General features: G+C 29.2%; 2 protein-coding genes across 2 annotated transcripts; one reads left to right on the top strand and one right to left on the bottom strand.

The window, feature by feature from the left end:
• Positions 1 to 1,658: 1,658 nt before the first annotated feature.
• LOC101217325 (auxin-responsive protein IAA14) lies at positions 1,659 to 4,137 on the bottom strand. The gene is made up of 5 exons (XM_004134048.3): positions 3,736 to 4,137; positions 3,362 to 3,591; positions 2,724 to 2,859; positions 2,524 to 2,585; positions 1,659 to 2,062 (listed from the first exon to the last, which is right to left on the bottom strand). The coding sequence occupies exons 1-5, from the start codon at positions 3,981 to 3,983 to the stop codon at positions 2,025 to 2,027; spliced, it is 714 nt and encodes a 237-aa protein (XP_004134096.1). The 5' UTR covers positions 3,984 to 4,137; the 3' UTR covers positions 1,659 to 2,024.
• Positions 4,138 to 18,417: 14,280 nt separating this feature from the next.
• LOC101218824 (auxin-responsive protein IAA4) lies at positions 18,418 to 20,002 on the top strand. The gene is made up of 4 exons (XM_004134055.3): positions 18,418 to 18,705; positions 18,798 to 19,024; positions 19,140 to 19,239; positions 19,339 to 20,002. Exons 1-4 carry the CDS (start codon positions 18,494 to 18,496, stop codon positions 19,412 to 19,414), a joined length of 615 nt encoding a protein of 204 aa, XP_004134103.1. The 5' UTR covers positions 18,418 to 18,493; the 3' UTR covers positions 19,415 to 20,002.
• The last annotated feature ends 1,350 nt before the right edge of the window (positions 20,003 to 21,352 follow it).

The raw sequence follows: 21,352 nt of genomic DNA on the forward strand, positions 1-21,352 counted from the left end.
TTTAAAAATACTTAAAATTTATAAGTATCATTAAGCACTTAAATACTTAGCATTACGTTCATAGCAGTACAAACATATTGTTTTGTTTAATTTTATTTATTTTGTTTGATATAATAAATATGAATGGTCATTTATCAAGGCCAATGTAAACCTTATGCAGATATTCAAAACTTATTAATCGATCAAATATATATCTTACAGTGACTTATATATACAAATATTTGTTCAATGTTAAAAAATTTAAACAAATTTGAACTAGCCTATGAACTCAATGTGTATTTAACCTAATCTGTATAGTTATTCTTGTGACGTAAACTCTTACGAACATAATTATTGTAAAGTTTAATATTCTTCCAACTTTAGGGTTTTTTTTTAAAATAAAGATAGCCCAATTTTATTCGATTTAATATACATTTTTCTTTATTAATTTTTTTTCTCTTCTTTGAATCTCATAGCGTTTTTTTCCTAAAAAAACATCGAGCGAAAGATCAGAAGGCATGGTGCATCCAAATATCTCAAGTTGTATACCTTTCTCTCTTCCCTTAGTAGTCATGTCGCTATTTAATTAATTATCCACGTTCTATATACACGTTAATATCCAAATGGTGGTTTTGGAATTGAATTAAACATTGAAATTATTCTCTCATTTTATGTGATCAACACTCCATCATAACATCCAAAGACAATATACCTAAAAAAACTCTATCCTACTATATATATATATATAATTCAAAAAAGTAATAATGAAGAAAAATAATTGCAATTTCTTTTGACAATAATAATTGGAATTTTTTTATGTGTAAATCACTAAAGAGTTGATTAGAACTATACGAAGTTTATCTAAAACAATTTTGCTCCCACTATCAATTATTTATAATAATTCACATCGATCAATCATCATAATTCCAACAAAAACATGGATAACACTTCCACCCCTTCTTTATCTCCACACATTATTAATCATATTTAATTATACTTTATATGAATTAAAGCCCATCATAAATTTAATTAGTAATTTTCACAACAAAATTTAAAATAAATAGATAATTATCAAAATTTAGGATAATCATGTAAAATAATATGCTTTCTCTTACCTTTTATCTTTAATATGGAAGACTAATGAATGCTAAGTTCTCTTTTCCCCCCTCATATATAATATTAACATGTCAATAAAATAATTTGTAATTAAACCTATGAATATTATTGATGTTATATTAGAGATCAATAGTTAAATAATATTTTTGTTGAAACGACCCTTTTACCCTTCAGCTGTTGGGTTAGTCTTGGGCAAGCCAAAACAAACTTAACTCATAATAAGCATATAATAAATCAAACATCTTCATAAGCATTCACATGCTCATGTTCCCCAAAGAATAATAATAATAAAAAAAAAAACTTTTCTTTTACTTTTTTTTAAAAAAAAAGAAAACCCTAATGGCTTCCACACCTTCAAATCACAATATATGCAATAATATATGTAGGGAAATCAGAAAAAAAATTGAACACAAATGGGTACCTTAGTTTAGCCACAATAAACTATACACAATATACATTTTAAAAGAAAAAAGGAATCAAAATAATCTTTAACAACCAACCAACACAAAAGAAAACAAAGCAAATAATAACAATAATAATAATTAACAAGAGAGATCAAAGCATATAAAAAGCAAAGCCCATTATAGTTCTTTTTTTTCTTTTTTGGGTAATAATTAAACAGACATTTTAAAAGCAAAACAAACAAACAGCCAGACAGAGTACTAGGAGAGAGAGTTTATTTTTTTTTTTCCTTGTTGGCTATTACAAATTAATTAATGTCCCAAATCTCTTTTAATATCTATATACGAATCATAAAACATTAAAAATTAAAATTAAAGAAGAAAAAAAAGCAAAAAAAAGAAAAAAAAGAAAAGAAAAAAAGTACAGATATTGCAATCAAACAAGATCCATATGCTCGATCCATCTGTCTTGCCTCCTTCTTTGTTGCTTAATTATGGGTCGACCAAATCATGGAACCACCGCCCTCTTTAGCTTCTGCTTTTGCATTTTTCCATTGCTCTTGGGGCTGAAATTAACATTAACTAACTTTAGGGGTTTAAAAAGCTTCACTTCTTTCTTTCTTTCGTCTTTCTTCCCTTTTTTCTTTTCTATATATCTCTCTTTATCAAACCCTTTTTTTTTATTATTAACATAAGGTTTTTAATTCCCTTTCGGGTTTCAATGTACTTTCTTTATTGAATGACACTTTAAAAAAATTGATCATGATGAAATGTAACGATATCATGAACCCCATAATTTCAAATTCTTTAATATATACATTTATAGTGCATGGTTTGATTTATGAAAATTACCATTATCTCATGACTAATCAACAAATTAAAAAAAAATAATTGTTTTAAATCACAAAGATATTGAAAAAAAAAATTGTAACAGGCTTAGATAAATATTTATAAGTGTCTTATGATCGATAGAAAGTAAAATTTTCCTATATTTGAAAACTATTAGACGAAATAATAATATACATACCAAGTCCAATAGCTTCTGATCCTTTCATTATCCTTAAGCGCTTGCATGAATCAACAAACATCCTAAAAAAGGTGGATTAAAATGTAATTAATATCAGGATTAGGAGAGAATAATTAATATAATGGATGTAAAATTGTATAAATGCGGGGGGTTGATTGGTTATGGAGATAAGGAAGGATTTAGTTGGAATAAGAACTTACTCCCAAGGTACATCTCCAACCAGCATCCAATCACCATCCTTATCTTCATAAGTTGGCACATACTCAGAGCTGTTCAGAAGATCCATCAACTTGCTTTCATTCATGAAGTCTATCATTCCTTGGGCCCCATAGTCACCTTTACATTTTATTATTAAACATTATCATTAACACTTCCCCCAAAGAAAAAAAGAATGCTAATTAATTAAATAAATTCTTTAATTCTAAACATATAATAATTATTTTTGAGAAATAATTAATAATAAGTATAATAGTAAAGCATTATCATAGCTAGGCTGTAATGTGCCTTTGATAATGATTCCAAATGATCCCACATATTCTGGCATCAAGGGTTCTTGTGTTTCCAGATCTAACCTAATTCATTTCATAAATCTCTCTACCATGTTTAAAATACTATAAACAATTCACTTAACTAATAAAAATACCCATATTGAAAATATTGTATTTTATGTTGAGATAACTAAGTAGTGCAAATTAAAATATTTCTAATAACAAACCATCTCACTTTAATATTATCTCATTTCATATTTAATTTAGTAAAGTAATAATCTGTTTCTGAAAAAAAAAAATTGAGTGAGACTCATCTTCACAAGTACTACTAAGAACAAAAAAAAACTAACCGGCCATGGTGAAGGAGCTGAACATCTTGGCCAAGGCGTTCGAGAGCTCTTGGTAGCTTTTGTACATCTTCAGGTCGACCTTTCGCAGATAAGGCGCGCCATCCATACAAACTTTGACAAACATAGCTGAACCGCCGCTGCTTCCGCCTTTTTCTCCGGCTTCAGAGCTCTTTTGGGACATCGCATTCTTCCGGTAGGATCGCACGGGTGGCCATCCCACAACTTGTGCCCTAAAATATTCACCCATATACAATCAAACAACATACTTGAAAAAAGATTTTTATCGTAATCTATTAGCTTTAACGTTTGAGTTAAATAATAATCAGGAAGGATAACGATTATCCTCAACATCGAAAAGATAGAAAGAAACATACTTGGCAGGTGGCTTTGCAGGATCTTTAGAGGCTATGAGACTCTCCTCATCAGTTGAAGTATCATTATTCTGTGGAGTGAGATCGACGGTAACTCCTGGCTTAGATTGGATATTGAGTTTCAAATCAACAGTTTCAGAGAACCCTCTTTTTCCATTAGCTTTGGGAGTCTCCGGCTCAGCGCCACCGCCGGGAAGGCCGAGGCAGAGATCAGTTTCCAGCATGTTGACCATTTTGCGGCTAACCTCCATGGAAAATTGTTGTTCCGGTAATAAGGGAGAGAAAATTTGAGAGCTTTAGAATTTGGCTTGCCACTTTCTTGATCCTTTCTCTCTTTTTTATGTTATTGATAATTTGGAAATTTGGGGTTGGGGAGTGTTTGAGGAGAAGAGAAATAATATTAAGGTGCGTGGAAGTTTGTGTAGCGTGTGGTTGCATGTGCATGTCTTATCAAGCTCCCTCACTAATGGGATTTTGCCACGTGGAGAAATATAGGACCGTTGATCTTGAGACTTCTTCTCCCCTAAAAACTTATATTATGTGATTTTATTTGGGCAAGTTGTGGTTGGTTTTGGAGGGAGCCAAGGTAACATGGTTTTGCCTCCAATTATGATTCATCATATCTTTTTCTTCTAATTCCAATTAGTCAACCATTAATCACATGTACTCAACTCCACCCAACCTCTCAATGTTACACACACCCACCCTTTCTTTCCAAATTAAATCTCACTCTAGCTAGTACACATTTATATCATATCCAAATCATGATGTTAATTAACAACCATTCTTTGTATTAGCACCACCAAAAACATTGAACCAAACACAACTTTCCATTCGTTTCTTTTAGCTTTTTATTATAAAATGTTTTTTTCACTCTACCATACTTCTTGTCTTTCAAGGAATTTGAAAAATCAATTCAAACAGACCACTGTGTTTCTAAACCATCATGAATGGACACTAGAATCTCTTATAATTGAGAATTGATAATCCGATAAAGTGAAAATATGAAGACTCTATTGGCTTAAAGGATGAAAACAAATATTATATTAGGTAACAAACAAAGGATGAGAGAATAAATGGCCAGTCATTTCCATATATGACATTTATATACAAATCAAAACACACACTAGGATGAGCTAAAGTTATCGTTGAATAATTTCTTCCTTTTATCTATTTTAGTTTATATATTACTTATAAACATCTTTATTGAAAAAATATATAATATTCAATAAGGAGGTTACGATCGCAATGACTATTCTCATGGTAATCTTAAAATATGGATTCAGTTCGTGTTCTTCTTTTACAAACATCCAATACAAACTGTCAACCACATTGTGAAAACCTCTTCAAATAAATGCGTACTATTGGTTCATTCATGATTATTTCACAAGTCAATTTTAGTCCATGCATTTCTAAAGTGATAATAATAACCTTGACTTATAGTCTAACAAAATTCTTGCACACAAATTGATCGTATAGTCTCAATAACAAACACAACAATCTCAAATACATAAAACGTTCATTTTAGTCTATCTATTTTCCTACAAAAACGCGTAAATGTTTTCATCAACATGAGACGATGTAAAAAAATGTTAGAGCTAAAATATCAAGAAGAAGGGTTTATTGAATAGAAGAGAGGAGGTATGTTTAAATTTAAAAGAATATGGTGGTAAGTTAGAGACAAGTCACATCTAAGAAGAGAGAGAAGGAAACATTTGTAAAGGTAGCAGGTAACCTTGCTCTGTCAACGTCGCTCTCTCAAATTAAAACTCAAAGCCCCTCAATTGCTCTCTCTCTCTCTCTGTTTTAAAGCTTTGATATATATACACACACATATATACACATTCACAATGTTTCTTCTCTAACCAATCCTTTATTAAATCTCTGATGTGAATGCCTTCCTAACCACACGTACGTCTTCTCTTTCATCAAACACACTACTCTCTAAGCCCCCACTATATATCTCCCACTCATTCACTTTTATATATATCTTTTATATGCGAGTCAAAATCATGTAATGTTTTTCGTCCTTATGTATGTTTATGGTTATCCTCCTCTTCGTTCCCAAACAGCTCTCCCCTTTCTTATCTCTCTCGCTCAACCATGACCCCAAAGTACAAAGCTTTAGTTGTTGTTTAAAACGTTCGACTGATTAATTATTATATAATTTATACATTATAATAATTTGTGTTTGAGGTGAACTTTTTTAGTCTAGGTGTATAAAATAGTAAACACGGTTTCAAAGTTGGAAACACTAATGAATATAATTGAAGTCTCAAACATAAAGTGAGCTATAATACCTATTTGAGATTCAAACATTTATTGAGTTCACCAGTACTTCTAAATGGTGTTCATCATTCATATTGTTTGGACTGTGATAAGTGTGATAAGCCAAATTCATATCTAGTTAAGCCACATGATCTACATGTCAACTAAAATATTGCTCAAAGGTCATGTTGGAGTTAGAAATATATACTTATAAATTGGTTCTTATGTGCATTCTAGACTACACTTGTTATATTTCATGCATTCCACTAAATTTGTTCAATCATTATTCACATTTTATTTTTGAAACATTTTAATTCTTTTTTAGTGAGTGTTAAGAAGGGAATGCATAATTAAAGATAGTGTATATCCTAAGATGCATCAAAGTATTATCCTTTTAAGATTTTAAGTATATAAGAGTGATTTAATAGTGAGTAGGACTATTAATTAAATTTATCCCTCCATTTAAGTTTTTGGATTGGTGTGGTGATTTTAACATGATGTTAGAGTATATGGTCTTGTATTTGAATCGGCAAAATGTCATTTACATCTCTATTTAACATTGATCTCTACTTGATGTTGAACCTTTTGCTCTACAAATTCTTAAACTCACGAGTGACGAAGAGAGAGTAGTGTTGTATATATCTACAATACTTATCATGGAGGGGTGTATGTGGAAAACATAAAAGAAGAGAGCTGACGATTAAAAAACTAAGTTATCAAGAAACTATTCAATTGAGGGCCACTATAGCAACATCGTCATACGTGTGAAAGAGATTAAATTTAGTAGAGACCAAAGAGTAAAGGCATGACCAGTGAATCTTCTCAAATGTTGTTAAAAGGTCGTAGATGGAATCATTAAAAGTAGTCCTATACATTACCCTCCAACCAAAGGTTCCAAACAAACATTGTCATATTAGTCGGTCTCGTACAAATTTTCATTTAATAATATGTTGTAAGTCGTGTAGACAATACCTTTATATCTAAACCAAAGAATATTGGATGTGTATATTATGGCATGAGTGTAAATGAAAATCCTAATTTTACTATCATGAATTATTTGTATGTTTGAGGAAATATAAATATAAATAAATATATATATTTTGTTAGACATAGTATAAATGATGGTTGTAAGGTGTATGAATAGAAATGGAGACATAATTAAAGTGGGAGTTATTAGGGTTAATTGAATGGAGGGGCAAATAATAAATGAAATGTGTAGGGATGGAAAAATAAATAAGAAAGAATCTGGACGCACCATAACAAAATATTCCAAATGTTGGTAGAAGTTGAGACAATGGTACCGTGGGTGGGGCTGACCAGGACACCCCCTTTCCTTTTAGTGTTTTAGTCAATATACATTACACATTACACATTTTTCTTATCATTAATCATATAATCAAATCAAACCCTTCTTTCTTTTCTCTTTTTACTTTTATGCCCCTACCTTCTTTTCTTTCTATTTATTATTATTCAACTAAAAAATAACACCATTTTTCTTCTATCCATAACAATTAAGTTTCATACAAGTTTATAACCAAATCTATCAATCATACCTTATATTCTATTATCATACACATAGTCTACACTCTATAAATTGATCAATTTAATTAAATTTTGGTGTATGTGCAAAGTCTTCTACGTTGTGCTATATATGTGTGTTAATTATATATTTTAGATTTGATTGTTATATTTGACACCTTTCATATCTCTAAACCCTAAATCTTATTTTCATAGAACAAAAATTGTAGCTCGATAGTCACTTGTATTGTTGACCACGAAGTCGGTAGGTCGAGTCTCCCAACCATTATTATATGGGAGAGAAGAAAAAGATGTCTCGTTTTCATGTCTATTAATTCCAAGGGTCCCTCAAGCTTTAATTCCCCTTATTGTATTTAGATTTAGAGGGAGATAGGTTGATTAAAGAGTCTTAACTAAATTAAGCTTTGTTTCGTTGCTCATTCATATCTTTTATTATAAAGTTAGGTTACAATACTGTTATGGTTTTCATATACTTTAGTGTTAGTTGTTTATTTTTAATTTCTGAAAAAGGAAAGTGTCTATTAACTTCCTTTCATAAATTATAAATATTTTATTTCTCGTGCATGAGAATTAGTAGTAAGATTTATTTTGAAATTACACAAACTCAATTTAGATATTTGTAAGTAGTTTTTTGCAACACTTACAAAATTCAATATTTTAAGATAATAGGTTCTTCTTTAACTTTAAACCAAGTCTAAACTATTGAATAATATTTGTTTGAATGGTGGGTTTTGAGAATTGTAATTAAGAAGGAGATGCATTATTTATAAAAGAAAAACAATGAGATTATCATGAATTGAATTCAAAACTAAAACTATATATATAGAACGTTCTAAATTAATAGGATACATGTACATATCAAACATGGGTTTAATGAGGCGGATACATTCATCAAAACCCTTAACTCAAGCTGTGTGTCCTTATATATAAATATTGATCAACATGAGATTTGGTCCTAATTAAGAGAATCAAACCTAGTTATATTTCATATTCAACTAACAGTCCTTTGAGTTTAAGCTATGTCTTGGGAAATGGGTAGAAAAAAATAATAAGAAGAAAATGAAGGAATAATATTGTATTGGTAATATTCAGAAAGGTTAAGAATTTGTCAAAAGGAAGAAGAAAAAAAAGTATATATTATATATATAGATATAGATTTGAGAGTAATTGATTGTCAAATCGAATTGGTGGTTATGGCGGCGGGAACATCAAATTCATGGAATCTTTGAACATAATTGACGTATGAGTTGTGCTGTGTTTCTCTCCCTCAAAAATTCCTATTTGATAATGACAACTGCCACTTCTCTCTCTCTCTCTCTTCCCCCTCTTTCTCAACCGACATTGTTCTTGGGCTCTTCTTATCGTTTCAGCCCATTCTTCTTCAGGCCCATTTCCAATATCCCTTCAAATGGTTTGAAATTTTAGATAATATTTAGAATTCTCTTCAAATCAGATGTTCACAAGTAAATAGGTATTTGATACTTGATAATTGATAGTGGAGGTTTAATGAAATAACAATACCAAAAACCATGCACATATACCTATTTTAAATTGAACAAATATAGAATCGAAATAATTATAGAGAATGAATTAATTCAATTGAAACACTTTGATCAATCATTTTGTGCCTTTATTAAAAAAAAAAAAAAAAAACCCAACTCAATTAAACGCGTGGAAGAAGGAATCTATATAAACAAAGAAAAATAGAAGTTAAAGAAAGGAAAAAAGGGTCCACAGAAGGGAAAGGAAGGGAGTGTGTGTGTTAGGAAAGTGGGCTTTGGGTGAGAGCCCAACAAGTGGCCTTAAAAACCGCAAAAAATAAATATGCATAATTAATTATATTAATAAATAAAGGATTTGATTTGGTGACGTGTCGTAGGGAGATGAGGACAAGCACGCAACGAGGGCTCCAACTTCCAAGTTAATGAATGGGATGCGGGGAGGGGTCCAGCCGTACCTCCCGTGTGGCTTCTTGATTCTGAGTGGGACCCTCTTTTAAGTTGTGCAGTTACCACCTCAGACCCCCACACATGCAACCCTTACCACGTCCCCACACGTCATCTCTCTTCTTCTTCTTCTTCTTCTTCTTCACGCCCTCCATATTCTAAATAGTTCAATCATGTTTTAAACAGCGTCTTTATTATTTTCATCTACGATTTTTTTTTTCTTCAAAGCTTTATATATCACAACTTCGTCCTTTTTATCACACTTTTAACTCATTCATAAGAGTTCAAATTTCTTCCATTTCTTTATTATTTTTACAACTTCTTCAGTTTTTATTACTCTTAATTGTGTGTTTATTATTTTATAGATAACAGAAGCTGTTATAGAGTTATGGAGTTATGATGTCTAACATATAAACAATCATAATTTAGTGTAGCTCATGTGTTCCTCAATTAATAGATTAGAAAGAGTGTGGTGGTATATATATATATAAATATGACATGTTTAGTTTAAGAAGATATTATATATATGAATAGATATATTTGTATGTGTGTATAGATATATATATGTGTGTGTGTATATTGTGAGAATTTGGGTTTCTACATAGAAAAATTATAAAATAAAAGTGTTACTCCTCCTACATCTATGACATCTATGACATTAGAGTTCATAAATCTAAAAAAACTTAGTCTTATTAAAAAAAGACTTGCATTATCGGGTATATATCCATCACTATATAATATTAAAACTTTTAAGTTAATGAATGGGATTGCACAAACATCTTCTTAACGATTATTGAACTAAGGAAGGAAAAAAAAAAGAAAGAGTCAACCAAAATAGTCTTTCATATGACATCCTTGTAAGAGAAAAGAACAGAAAAAGAATCTAAAAAGTGAGGGGTTTTGTTGTGGAAAAAATAGGTGTGTTTTTGGTGCAATGATATTGATATGATACGTTTTGAATAATATTATTGGAAGAACATTCAGGGAACTTGGTGTGAAATAGCAATTTCGAAGCTGGTAATGCCCATAAAAGTGGTTTTTGTTTATAAAGAAAATGGCCAAAGATTCGATGCAAATGAAGGGAAACACACACACACACAGCTGGTACATTTCAACTACTCTATTTTATTTTATGTTATAGCTATACATATATGATACACACTCCTTGGTAGGATTGTTAAAAATAATTATTATTACAAACTCGTATGTACATGGATTTATTTACATCATTACTTTTATATTAGCGATTTACGTTATAAGTGTTTTTTTTCCTTTTATCTAAGGAGTATATATTAAGAGTGATTTTGGATCAAAATGTGTAATTGACATTTATAAATGATAGAGTTAAGAAAAAGAATAATGCAATTTGAAATTGACAACTAAAAATCGAGGTGAGTCGACAAAAAGAAGTTGTTTTGGGTCAAACCCAAACCAGTGTCCCAGACCGAGGTTGAAGGTCGCCGGTGTTAAATGATATGTTTCATGTGTCGCGTGTGTTAAAGGATATGTTTCATGCATGCCCAACCTAAAGCAAGACTTTAAGCAAAAAAAAATATAAGTAAAGAAGGATGTTTGGTCGAGGTTGGACCCAACTCTAGCCAAAAAGAAAACCAGGCATGCCCTTCCATCCAATTGGTCATCTAATTATCATAAAACAACTTAAAAATTTTAGAGAACAATTTATGTTAATTTTTTTATAAATACATAATTATAATTTCATACCCTAATTGGACTCGGACTTTCAAACTCTCTCTTCTCTTGCTTTTACATTTTATGTATATTTATGTGTGTATATGTATTAGTGGGATGTAAATAGAATTTTTTTTCTTCCATTATTTAGAAAATCCCTTCTAAATTTCAACTTTTGTATAATGTTTTAAATTTGTTTGGTCGTAGAAGGTGGAATTAGTTCTCTCTTTAAATAGGAACTTTATTGATAATTAATGATATTTTTATTCATGTATAAAACTTAAATCAAAATATAATTCCTCGGGAGAAAACCAATTCCTTTTCAATTTTCTATAGAGAATTCATCACCTTGGCCCACAAAAATTAAATAGAGATTTTTGTGGGGATGAATTTAAATGCATTATCATCCATACCATAATGCTAATTTTTGAAAAGTGTGTGTTTCCTTTAAATAATCAAATATGAAGAAGAATTGAAAATGAGAGATTAACTATTAGGAGAAGCCATTGTGTCTTGTCTCTGATTAATCAAAACTCTTAAACTTAAAACGATTTGTCATGTTTAACATTATTATGTTAAGTTTAGAGAAAAACATAATCACACACAAAGAAGAATAGTTTAATTTGAGCATATTATATTCATTCTTCACAACATGTGATTAAATACACATAACTAGTGACATATTATCTCCCTAACTAACGAATAATGACGTTGGACCCTAGTTCAAACTAATGAACTATACAAATGACCAACTATACACCAAATATGTAACTCCATACAACTCCAGCTCTAACAAAATTTATAGAAAATGAAAGCTTCTGTAACTTATATATTGTTTTAGTTTATTCGTTGATGTGTGATTCGTAAATATTATTATTCTATATGCATAATCACAAATGTGATGGACTAAGGCTATCGTATGTTGTCTTCTTAAACAAATAAAGTACGATCTCTATAGCCTTAAATTGGTAGAATTACTATTCATGAAAATTACTCTTCAATATATGTTCTATTTGACGCTCTTAGTTTAGTCATTCTATAAACGTACATTTTATATAATGAGAATGTCATAATACACCATATCACGATTGACATAATATTTGTCTAGGTTATAGGATTTGATTCTTCCACGTTACATATTATTAATAAAAAAGAATTATATAAGAACTACTCTTTCATTTTCTATTTTAAACTATTATATCGATCGTTCTATGTTTCTTTTCAAACTTCTCACCCTCCTTGCTGTGGATGTAACTAAATAGGTTGATAGTAAAACTACATGCATTTAAATATTTTTGTTTTGTTTTGTTTTTTTATATTACTCTTCATTGGTCTCTACTGTACACTTTTATGTGTAGGAGGGAATTGAGTTAATTAGGGTTGAAATAGAGAAGAACAAAAGATATGAAGGATGAATAGATGCTGAAGATATTGGTTGAAACTTTATTAAATTGGTTGAAACTTTATTAAAGTGGGAATTTTAAAAAGATTATTGTTGATTGATGTAGTTGTAGATGTCGGTACATATTTAATCATCTTATGCTTTAAGTTTGTTTTTTTCAGAGAAGACATAGAGAAGACATAACCAGAAGGGATAGTTAGGAACACCGACTTTATAATATGAGCTGGAAATTTATAAAAAAAAAACAGAAAAATTAAAAGTCCAAATTAAAAAGAGGATTTCCTTATTCATATATAATGCCTTTAATTTGCTTCCTCTTTCTATAGTGTTAATGCACTTTAAATTCTTAGCTTTTCCACTAACTCTCCATTCCCATTAACAACACACACACCCTAGCTGTTGTTGTAACATTCGAGTCCCACATCAAATATATATACAATTTTTAAAATATGAAAAAAGAAGAAGTTTATAATGGGGTGAAGGACATTGTTGATTGTTGTTCTTGTTCTTGTTTTACTATTGCACATATTATTCCAACAACACATGTTTTTCTCATCTTTCCATGTGTGTTTTGTCTCTTAATTTTACATATCTAATTTCCTCCTTTTTGTTTCTTGGGTTTCCTTCCTTAATTTTGTACCTTCTTTCTTTTCTTGTTAGTGGGGTTAATTCTTGATTTTGATGAACTCTAGGTAATTTAAGCCAATAGAGTAATTAAGGCACTAGTGTTTGACACATGGAGTTGATAAAAGTCTTAACCTTTTGTTGCCTTGGTTCGGAGTTCGATAACATTTTGAGTTTGTGTGTAAATTAATATATTAAAAAGTTAAAATTAGATGAACTAGGTTTAAGTTTACCATGTAGTACTGTACTATATTGTTTGTTTGGTTTAGTTAAAGAAATAATATATTATTTAAGTTCAATAATCAATTGTATATATGTCGTTTTGTGAGTTCAATTTATGTTTGACATTTTTAAAAAGTATTGTTTTAGTTGATAGTTTTGGGTGATTGAGTTCCTTCTTAATCCACAAAGTTAATGGATTATTAATGTAATTATGTTTAATTTTACATTTTTGAAGTTTTGAAAAATGACCACTAGTGTGTGACACTTTAATTTGCTAGTTTTTAATCAACCACCCAAAAACAAGTTTTGTATCAGTAAAGATATTAAACCATAATGCTTCTTATTATGTAGCTTAAAACTTTATTTTGCATTTATTTCATCAATAATATTTGCCAAACAAAAGTAGTGTTTTTAATCATTAAAAACATTTTGATTCTAAAGGATTTTTATTACTTCCCATTGCCTCCCTAACTCACACTCGTACCGAAAAAAATATGTATACCGTTTCGATCAACAAACTTTGAAAATAGTATCTATTTAAACTTCAAACTAATAGTTGCATCAATTTAGAACATAAACTTTCGTAAGTGTGTATTGGTTTCATCTTTGAACTTAATAACATAACTATATCAATTTAAATCTTTAATTATGTTTTATTTGGATATACTAATGAAATTTGAGGGATTAATTTAACACACTTGTGAAAGTTAGAGTTTAAATTTGTACAATTATTAGTTTAAAGTTTAAGTTGATATGAAGTTCAAAGTTAAAGATTTAAATTAATATGGTTATTAGTTTATGGCTTAAATGATTGATACAACCTTTCAAGTTCAAAAATACAAAATTGATATTTGACCAACTAATAAAATACTATTCATTAAACATAATTTTTTTAACAACAAATTAGAGGAAGAGGGATAACAAAAAATGCACCCTAACATCTCAACTAAAATGACACCCGCTTAGAATCCTCATATCATGCCCTAAATTATTCATTAAACCCTATCTGTCACCCTAAATAATAATATGACAATATATATTATCGAGCTAAATATTTAGAATTTAACTTTTAAAAAAAATTCATCAACTAAAACAGTGCATTTCCCACCTCAAAATTATTTTAAAAAATCCTCATATTAACCCCCAAAAAAACACACATAAAATACCTCTTAAAAGAATATAGAAAAGAAAATATTGTTTGCATTTACACCATTGAAAGCTTCCCACAAAAACATTTCAAACCATTCCTTAAAAAAAATCAATAAACAAAGGGAGAGAGATATTATATATATGAAATATCAAAATTAAGGAATGTATAAGAATCACTAGCTAGCTAGGGTACATATATAATTAAATTTGAATGCATCAAAGTGATGTATCAAGAAAAGTCTGCCCAAACCTAACTTAGCAAACCCTAAATAATGACAAGTCAAATCAATTCCAACCTTCATAAATTGACCAAAATCTAATTCATAATCAATACTATATTTCCATATCTTTCTCCATTGAATCTTCTGTTCTGAGGAAGTGCCAAGCTTTTGGCTCACCTTCCACACAGGTGTAAAGGTATAAAATTAAAATCTGATGTTTGCTCTTCATTCTTGCTTTGCCACAAAAATTTTCTTCTTCTTTTTATTTCCCCTCAACCCCCTCTCTCAAGAAAATTAATGGCAGATCTGCCCTTACCCAACAATGGTGAAACAGCTTAGAAAATTGTAAATAACTTTGTTTGTTTTATTAATGGCAAAAACCTGCCCCAAGTCCCCTTGTAATAAAGCCATGTCTTTTCATTCCCTTTGTTTCCCCTTTTTTAAAGCAAAGAGAGAAAGAGATGAAAATTAAAGAGAAAGAAAAACTTATAATAATGGCCTAATAAAGTTACCTATTTTACTAAAGAGTGGGGAGAAAAGTTCATCCAGAAGGAAAAGGAAAAAAACAATAATATTATATAGAAACGGACATTTTAAAAAACAATAAATTATTGAAACTATTTTCAAAATACATTAAAATCCATCCATCTCTAAATTTAGTTAAATGTTTTTTTTTTGTTATATTTTATAAATAGTTTCTAACACTATTCTTTATCGTTGGCCTATGTTTATAACAGTATTTAGAAATTAAAGTAATTAAACTGTGTATTTTTTAGTTACATAGATTATTGATGAGGAAACAGTAGGTGTGAACTCCAATCTAACTTTAATAATATATCACAATAATCAAATTCCATTTTGTGTCCAATCTCTTTCATTTAGATTCTATATGTCTATTTGGATTGAACAGCATTTTTTTAAAAAAAATTGGAAAACAATAAAATGGCCTACTAAATTAGTTGTTGGATTAGCATCTATATATGATAAAATTTCATTTTAATTTGTTGAGGACTTGTTTAAACAACTTTTTTCTTCTTCAATAAATAAGTTCATTCAAACCCTAATTTTGTAGTAATCAATATTTTAAGAACCCATCAAGCTTTTAGTTATATATATAGTGCAAAAGATATTCTGCTTAGCCAATTATATTTGTAGTTTTCAATAATATAAAAATGAAAAATAATATATTTTCAAAACACATAACATTTCTTGTGGCCTAGAAAATCACATTAACAACCATAAAGTGAGTTGCAATTTTTGATAAATTATAAATTTAGTCTTTAGTTTATTGTTAGTTTAAAATAATTCTTTTTATCCAAATTAGTCACTAAAATAAAAAAAATAAAAAATCAATAATTTTCATTGAATATATAATTTTAAAAAAACGATGTTAAATAGCTTTTTTTTTTTTTTTGAAAATTTAATCATCACAAACAATAATAGAGACTACTATAATCATTTTTTATCAAGAATATATGGCTAACTAATTTAGATATTTAAAATTATAAAACGACTAAATAAAATAAAATTTTAAAAAAATGGACGGTAATTTTTATTACATAAACTAAAAATCCCCTCTTGGCTCAATTTAAACCATGTGGAATATTAGGTATGACACCCATCAACCTTAATGAATCATCATCTAAGTAATTTAAAGTACACAATATAAATATCCATTTTTGGAGTCGTTTGTATGGAGTTTCAAGTTGGTTAATTATCTAAGTTAGAGAAGTTTAAGCATAATGTGTTTATTGTAATCAAATTTGTTTCAAATTTGGTGGGGATGTGTGTTAGTGTTATTATATATGATATGTTTTGTTAATTAAGTTTTAGTAAAAAGGAAATAGTAAGAAGTGAAAAGGGGGGAATAGGAGGTCGACATGTCGGGCCATAAGAAAAATGAGATTAAGACAGCCTTTTTAATTTTCTTTTGGCCTACCACATGCTAAACATTTAATGTAATTACCATTCATTTATACTCTTTCAACAGACAACTCGTCAAACCTCAACCTCTATTCTTTATTTTTTTTCTCTTTTAATTTCATTTCATAAATTAATATCCCAAAATTATTGAGAGATTTTTGTTCTTTCAGAAGTTTCGTAGTAATTATGCTTTCTTTCTCTCTATTCATATTGATGCTTCATCGATCATTCCTCATGTCCTTTTGTCTAACCAAACAAATTGTTGATTTCCATCCATCCATTTACACTATTCAATTTTAGTTATTTTACACCAGAATTAACATCTATAATAGTAGTCGCTGCCCTATATCAACGAAAATTGTGTACAGTCCGTCGACATTTAAAATAAATGTTAGTGAACAAAAAAAAAAAAAGTAATGATAATAGATTATTTGTAGTATATTAATACTACTGTAACATCCTAGTTCAAAAAATGTACTACATATTTGATATTTGAATAAATTCATATCACATGCTAGATGAAAAAGAAATAGTATATAGCTGAAAAGTAGTTAAAAGTAATTGATAATTACTACATATATTAAGAAAGTGCACATTTATTTTCAATGGTTGAATCATAGAAACTCCCAAGATAAGCATGTTTCGTTTAGAGTAATTCTATGTTGAGTAACTTTCAACGAGCTTTTCTTAAAAGTATGTGAAAATGAAGATAAAACATACTAAAAGAACCACAATCATTGTTTTGTTAAAATAGTATTTATTCTTTAAAATAGTTCATAAGAATAAAAGATAGACTCCTCGGGGGTATGATGAATTTTGTTAAAGGTTTTTGTGGTGAACAATGCTATTATTCACTAAAATTCTGCCTTTGGCAGCTTGAAACTATGCCTCCAAGATTTCCCAGTTAGAGATGGATGGCAGCTATTGTTGAGTACTTGCCCTCCATCAATACACTAATACACAAGTTGATGGGATCAAGTCTCTACAACAATAATAATGGGTTTGATTATGTAGCTGTTTTGCACAAAAATGTCAAACTCGAAATAATAATATATCTAGAATTCTACACTATTACATACTTGTTAAAAAGATAAAGTCAATAAATATATCTTAAACTAAGACTTATAATAATAATAATAATAATAAAAAGTAGTAATGAAGTAAAGAGGAAGGAACCAAATTCCAAAAGTAACTTTAGATACAAATAAAAAATGTTTGAATTAAGAGAAAAAGAAATAATAAAGTTAAAGAAGAGGGTAGTTTTCCAATAAAAAGCGACACCTTAAACGTGAATTAAATTAGAAAGAGAATAATAAGGGAGTTAAAAAAAAAGAAAAGAATAATTAGTTTAATTGGTAGGTCAGTAGCAAAGGGGTTGGTGTCCCACATGGCAATGAATGTGGACCCCTTTCACGTGGGGCTGTCCTACAATCCAACGCTCCAGATCTCTCCCCACTCATCTAACTCAACAAATCTGACCCGTTTATTCTCACTTCCCCCATTTCCTCGTGGGCAGACTCCCTTAATGTCCCACTCTTGTCCCCTTTGCCTCAAAGTTGCTGCCTTTGCTACCGACAGCTTCCTTTCCCTTTGTCCTCAATTCAAACCCAAATTTTCAAATTTATTCATTCTTCTTTTTCTTTCTTTAATAAATTAATTAATAACCCTTTTGCTTTTAAGCCTTCTCTATAAAAATACAACCACTTCCGATTCCCCCTTCCACCAAATCAATACTCAAACGAGAGAAAACTCAAACTTTAAGGCCATATTTGGGAACAATGGCATTTCAAAATGGGTTAAACCTCGACGCGACGGAGCTCCGCCTTGGACCACCGGGCCTCGATGAAAATAAATTACAAGATCAACAACTACCTCAATCCATCAGAATCAACAAAAGACCATTACTATTACCAGAATCCAACCAAAGTTCTTCTGGATCAAATATATCCGTTTCTTCTGATGCCACACTTGACACTCCACCTCCCTCCAAGTATGTTTCGGTTTTTTTATTTTCATTTAGTTGTAATTCATAATTTTTAGATTATGGGTTATTAATTTTATTCTTTTGGTTATGTTATATAGGGCTCAGATTGTGGGATGGCCACCGGTTCAATCATTTAGAAGAAATAGCCTTCAAGGGAAGAAGACGACGACGGTGGCCGCGACAACGGCGGCACAGGAGAGTAGTGGAAATTTTGTGAAAGTAAGCATGGATGGAGCTCCTTATTTGAGAAAAATTGATCTTAGTTTATACAAAGGATACCCTGTACTCCTCCAAACTTTAGAAGACATGTTCAAATTCACCGTAGGTATGTATATTTTGAATTAATTAATTTTATCCGACGTAAAGTTTCTATTTTTATTTTTTGTCACATCAAATTTTGATTAAAATGATTATTGAATATTTTTTCCTCTTGTCTTTAGGTGAATACTCTGAGAGAGAAGGCTATAAAGGATCTGAATATGTACCAACTTATGAAGATAAAGATGGTGATTGGATGTTGGTTGGAGATGTCCCATGGGAGTAAGTTCTTGGTTACTATTATTATTATTAATTTTTTAAGGAAATTTGTTTAAAATTTGAAATTGATCTGATATTTCAAATGGGTTTTTGATTTTACAGAATGTTTACGTCATCGTGCAAACGATTGAGAATCATGAAAGGATCAGAAGCAAAGGGATTAGGATGTGTTGCATAAAGAAAAACAATATTTTAAGAAATCAGAACAAAATCAATGGAAGGATCGATTGAGAGAAGGAAAAAAATTGAAGGCTTGGGTTATCGAAGAAGAAAAAGAAGAACAGAATGTAGGATTGTTATTATTAAGATTTTAATTGTTTTTTGCTCGGGGAGGATCTTTCTTCTTCAAAGATGGAATTTTTCCTTTTTCTATGCAGCCAAACAAACAGAAAAAGAAGAAAAAAAAAAGACCAAATTGGGATTTGGATTTGAGAAACAAAAAATTGGCAAAGAAATTTGGATGTTTTTGGGGATCGTTTGATGATATGATTCTTGCTGCAATTTGATCATCTTTATGAGGAAGATAATCACGAGTGTCTCATGGTGGGAATTTTAATCCCAATTACATATCATTATCTGCAAGGAGCAGAGAGAATGATTTGTTTTTATTAGTATTATTATTGATCTTAATGTAATTTTGATGCAAAAACAATTATATCAATTATATGTTCATTAAATTTTGTTGATTATATTATATGGAATTTTTGTGTATCTAAATCATGTAATGCAATCTTTCTCATTTATTCTATCCTTCACGTTCTCAGAAGAATTTGAGTTAATTTTAAAGATTCTAATTCCATCGTTGGTTATTTTTGTTTTTGTTCTAAAATCATGTTCAAGTTGAGATAGTCTAAAATCATGTTCAAGTTGAGATGTTTAGAGGTAGACAAGAGGACAAATGATGATTATATTTTCCATCATGTCTTCTCATTTTTTATCTTCGTGAATTTTTTGTTTAATCTTGTTTGTATTAAGACAAGATTTGTTGTGTTGTTAGAAAAAAATTGATAAATTAATATTTTTTTCTTTTATATCTTATATGAATCCAAGTCTTAAATTCTTACTAAAATGAAACAAAAGTAAAATCCCATATTAAGTTATTTTACTATCCATAAAATAAAAGTTTAAAAAAAATTTATATCAAATTATTCATATACAATCTCTGATGTGTAACATATGTAAGAGTTAAAAATGATTCAAATATATACACACATCACTTTTAAAAGTAATATGATAATAATGAAAAAGTGCAGAAGTTTGAAGGTTTTTGTTAAAAACTTTTTCTCTTTTTCACTTTCTTTTTCTTTTTTTCAAGTTTAGTGCAACTTTAATTTTTCATCTTTTATGTGGTTTAGTCGTTGTAGTTTCTTATCGTCGTTAATTAATTTTATTTTCTATATTAATTAAGACTATGTTTGAGCTAAAAATTTTGACTAGAAAAGTCAATATTTTAAAATTAATATGTAAATTTATAAGCTTGTGATTGGGAATCATTAAATAGAAAAAGAAAAGAATAAAAGAATCTTCACATGTGTTGGCTCTAAATAATTTGCACTCACACTATAAACTACTAAGTGGATTTCATTTATTAAATTGAATTAATTAATTATGACTATAAATATTGTTTATTTTTTTGAAATAACAGTTCAACTTGTAATGGAATTGTTCTTTATATATATATATATACAGTTATATTTTGATCAAAGAAACAAGTCTTCTAACTTGTAGTTTGACAAACAATTTATTTTTTATTTTTCAAAAACATTCTAAACTTGTCAAAATAATTAGCAAACTTACCCTTCACAAACAACAACAAAAGTTGAATTTATCTTTACATTTAAAACTTTTAAGAGATTTCAAGTTTGTGACTAGTAATCTTTTAAATTAAAAAAATCTAAAAATAATTTTAATAGATTCTAAATATTTTTAAAAATTAATGAATTCATTAGTTAGATATAAAACTGAATTTAATAGAACTAAACAATCGAATAGGTTGGTAGACTATGGAGCACGAAATTAAAACTATTTTATAATATTATGACGTGTTCATTCAAGATTTTTCTCTAGTATTTTCTTTTGTTAGTTTATAAACTTTCTTGTATATTTCTTCTTTGAT

This window comes from Cucumis sativus, chromosome 3 (genome assembly GCF_000004075.3).
Source record: "Cucumis sativus cultivar 9930 chromosome 3, Cucumber_9930_V3, whole genome shotgun sequence".
Taxonomy (NCBI): Eukaryota; Viridiplantae; Streptophyta; class Magnoliopsida; order Cucurbitales; family Cucurbitaceae; genus Cucumis; species Cucumis sativus.

Excerpts from the sequence above, each read along its gene's own strand:
- LOC101217325 (XM_004134048.3), bottom strand. The coding sequence starts at position 3,983 with ATGGAGGTTAGCCGCAAAATGGTCAACATGCTGGAAACTGATCTCTGC. Across the intron at positions 2,586-2,723 it reads GTTGGAGATGTACCTTGGGA|GATGTTTGTTGATTCATGCA; the intron begins GTAAGTTCTTAT and ends CACCTTTTTTAG. Across the intron at positions 2,063-2,523 it reads ATCAGAAGCTATTGGACTTG|CCCCAAGAGCAATGGAAAAA; the intron begins GTATGTATATTA and ends TGTTAATTTCAG.
- LOC101218824 (XM_004134055.3), top strand. The coding sequence starts at position 18,494 with ATGGCATTTCAAAATGGGTTAAACCTCGACGCGACGGAGCTCCGCCTT. Across the intron at positions 19,025-19,139 it reads CATGTTCAAATTCACCGTAG|GTGAATACTCTGAGAGAGAA; the intron begins GTATGTATATTT and ends TCTTGTCTTTAG. Across the intron at positions 19,240-19,338 it reads GTTGGAGATGTCCCATGGGA|AATGTTTACGTCATCGTGCA; the intron begins GTAAGTTCTTGG and ends TTGATTTTACAG.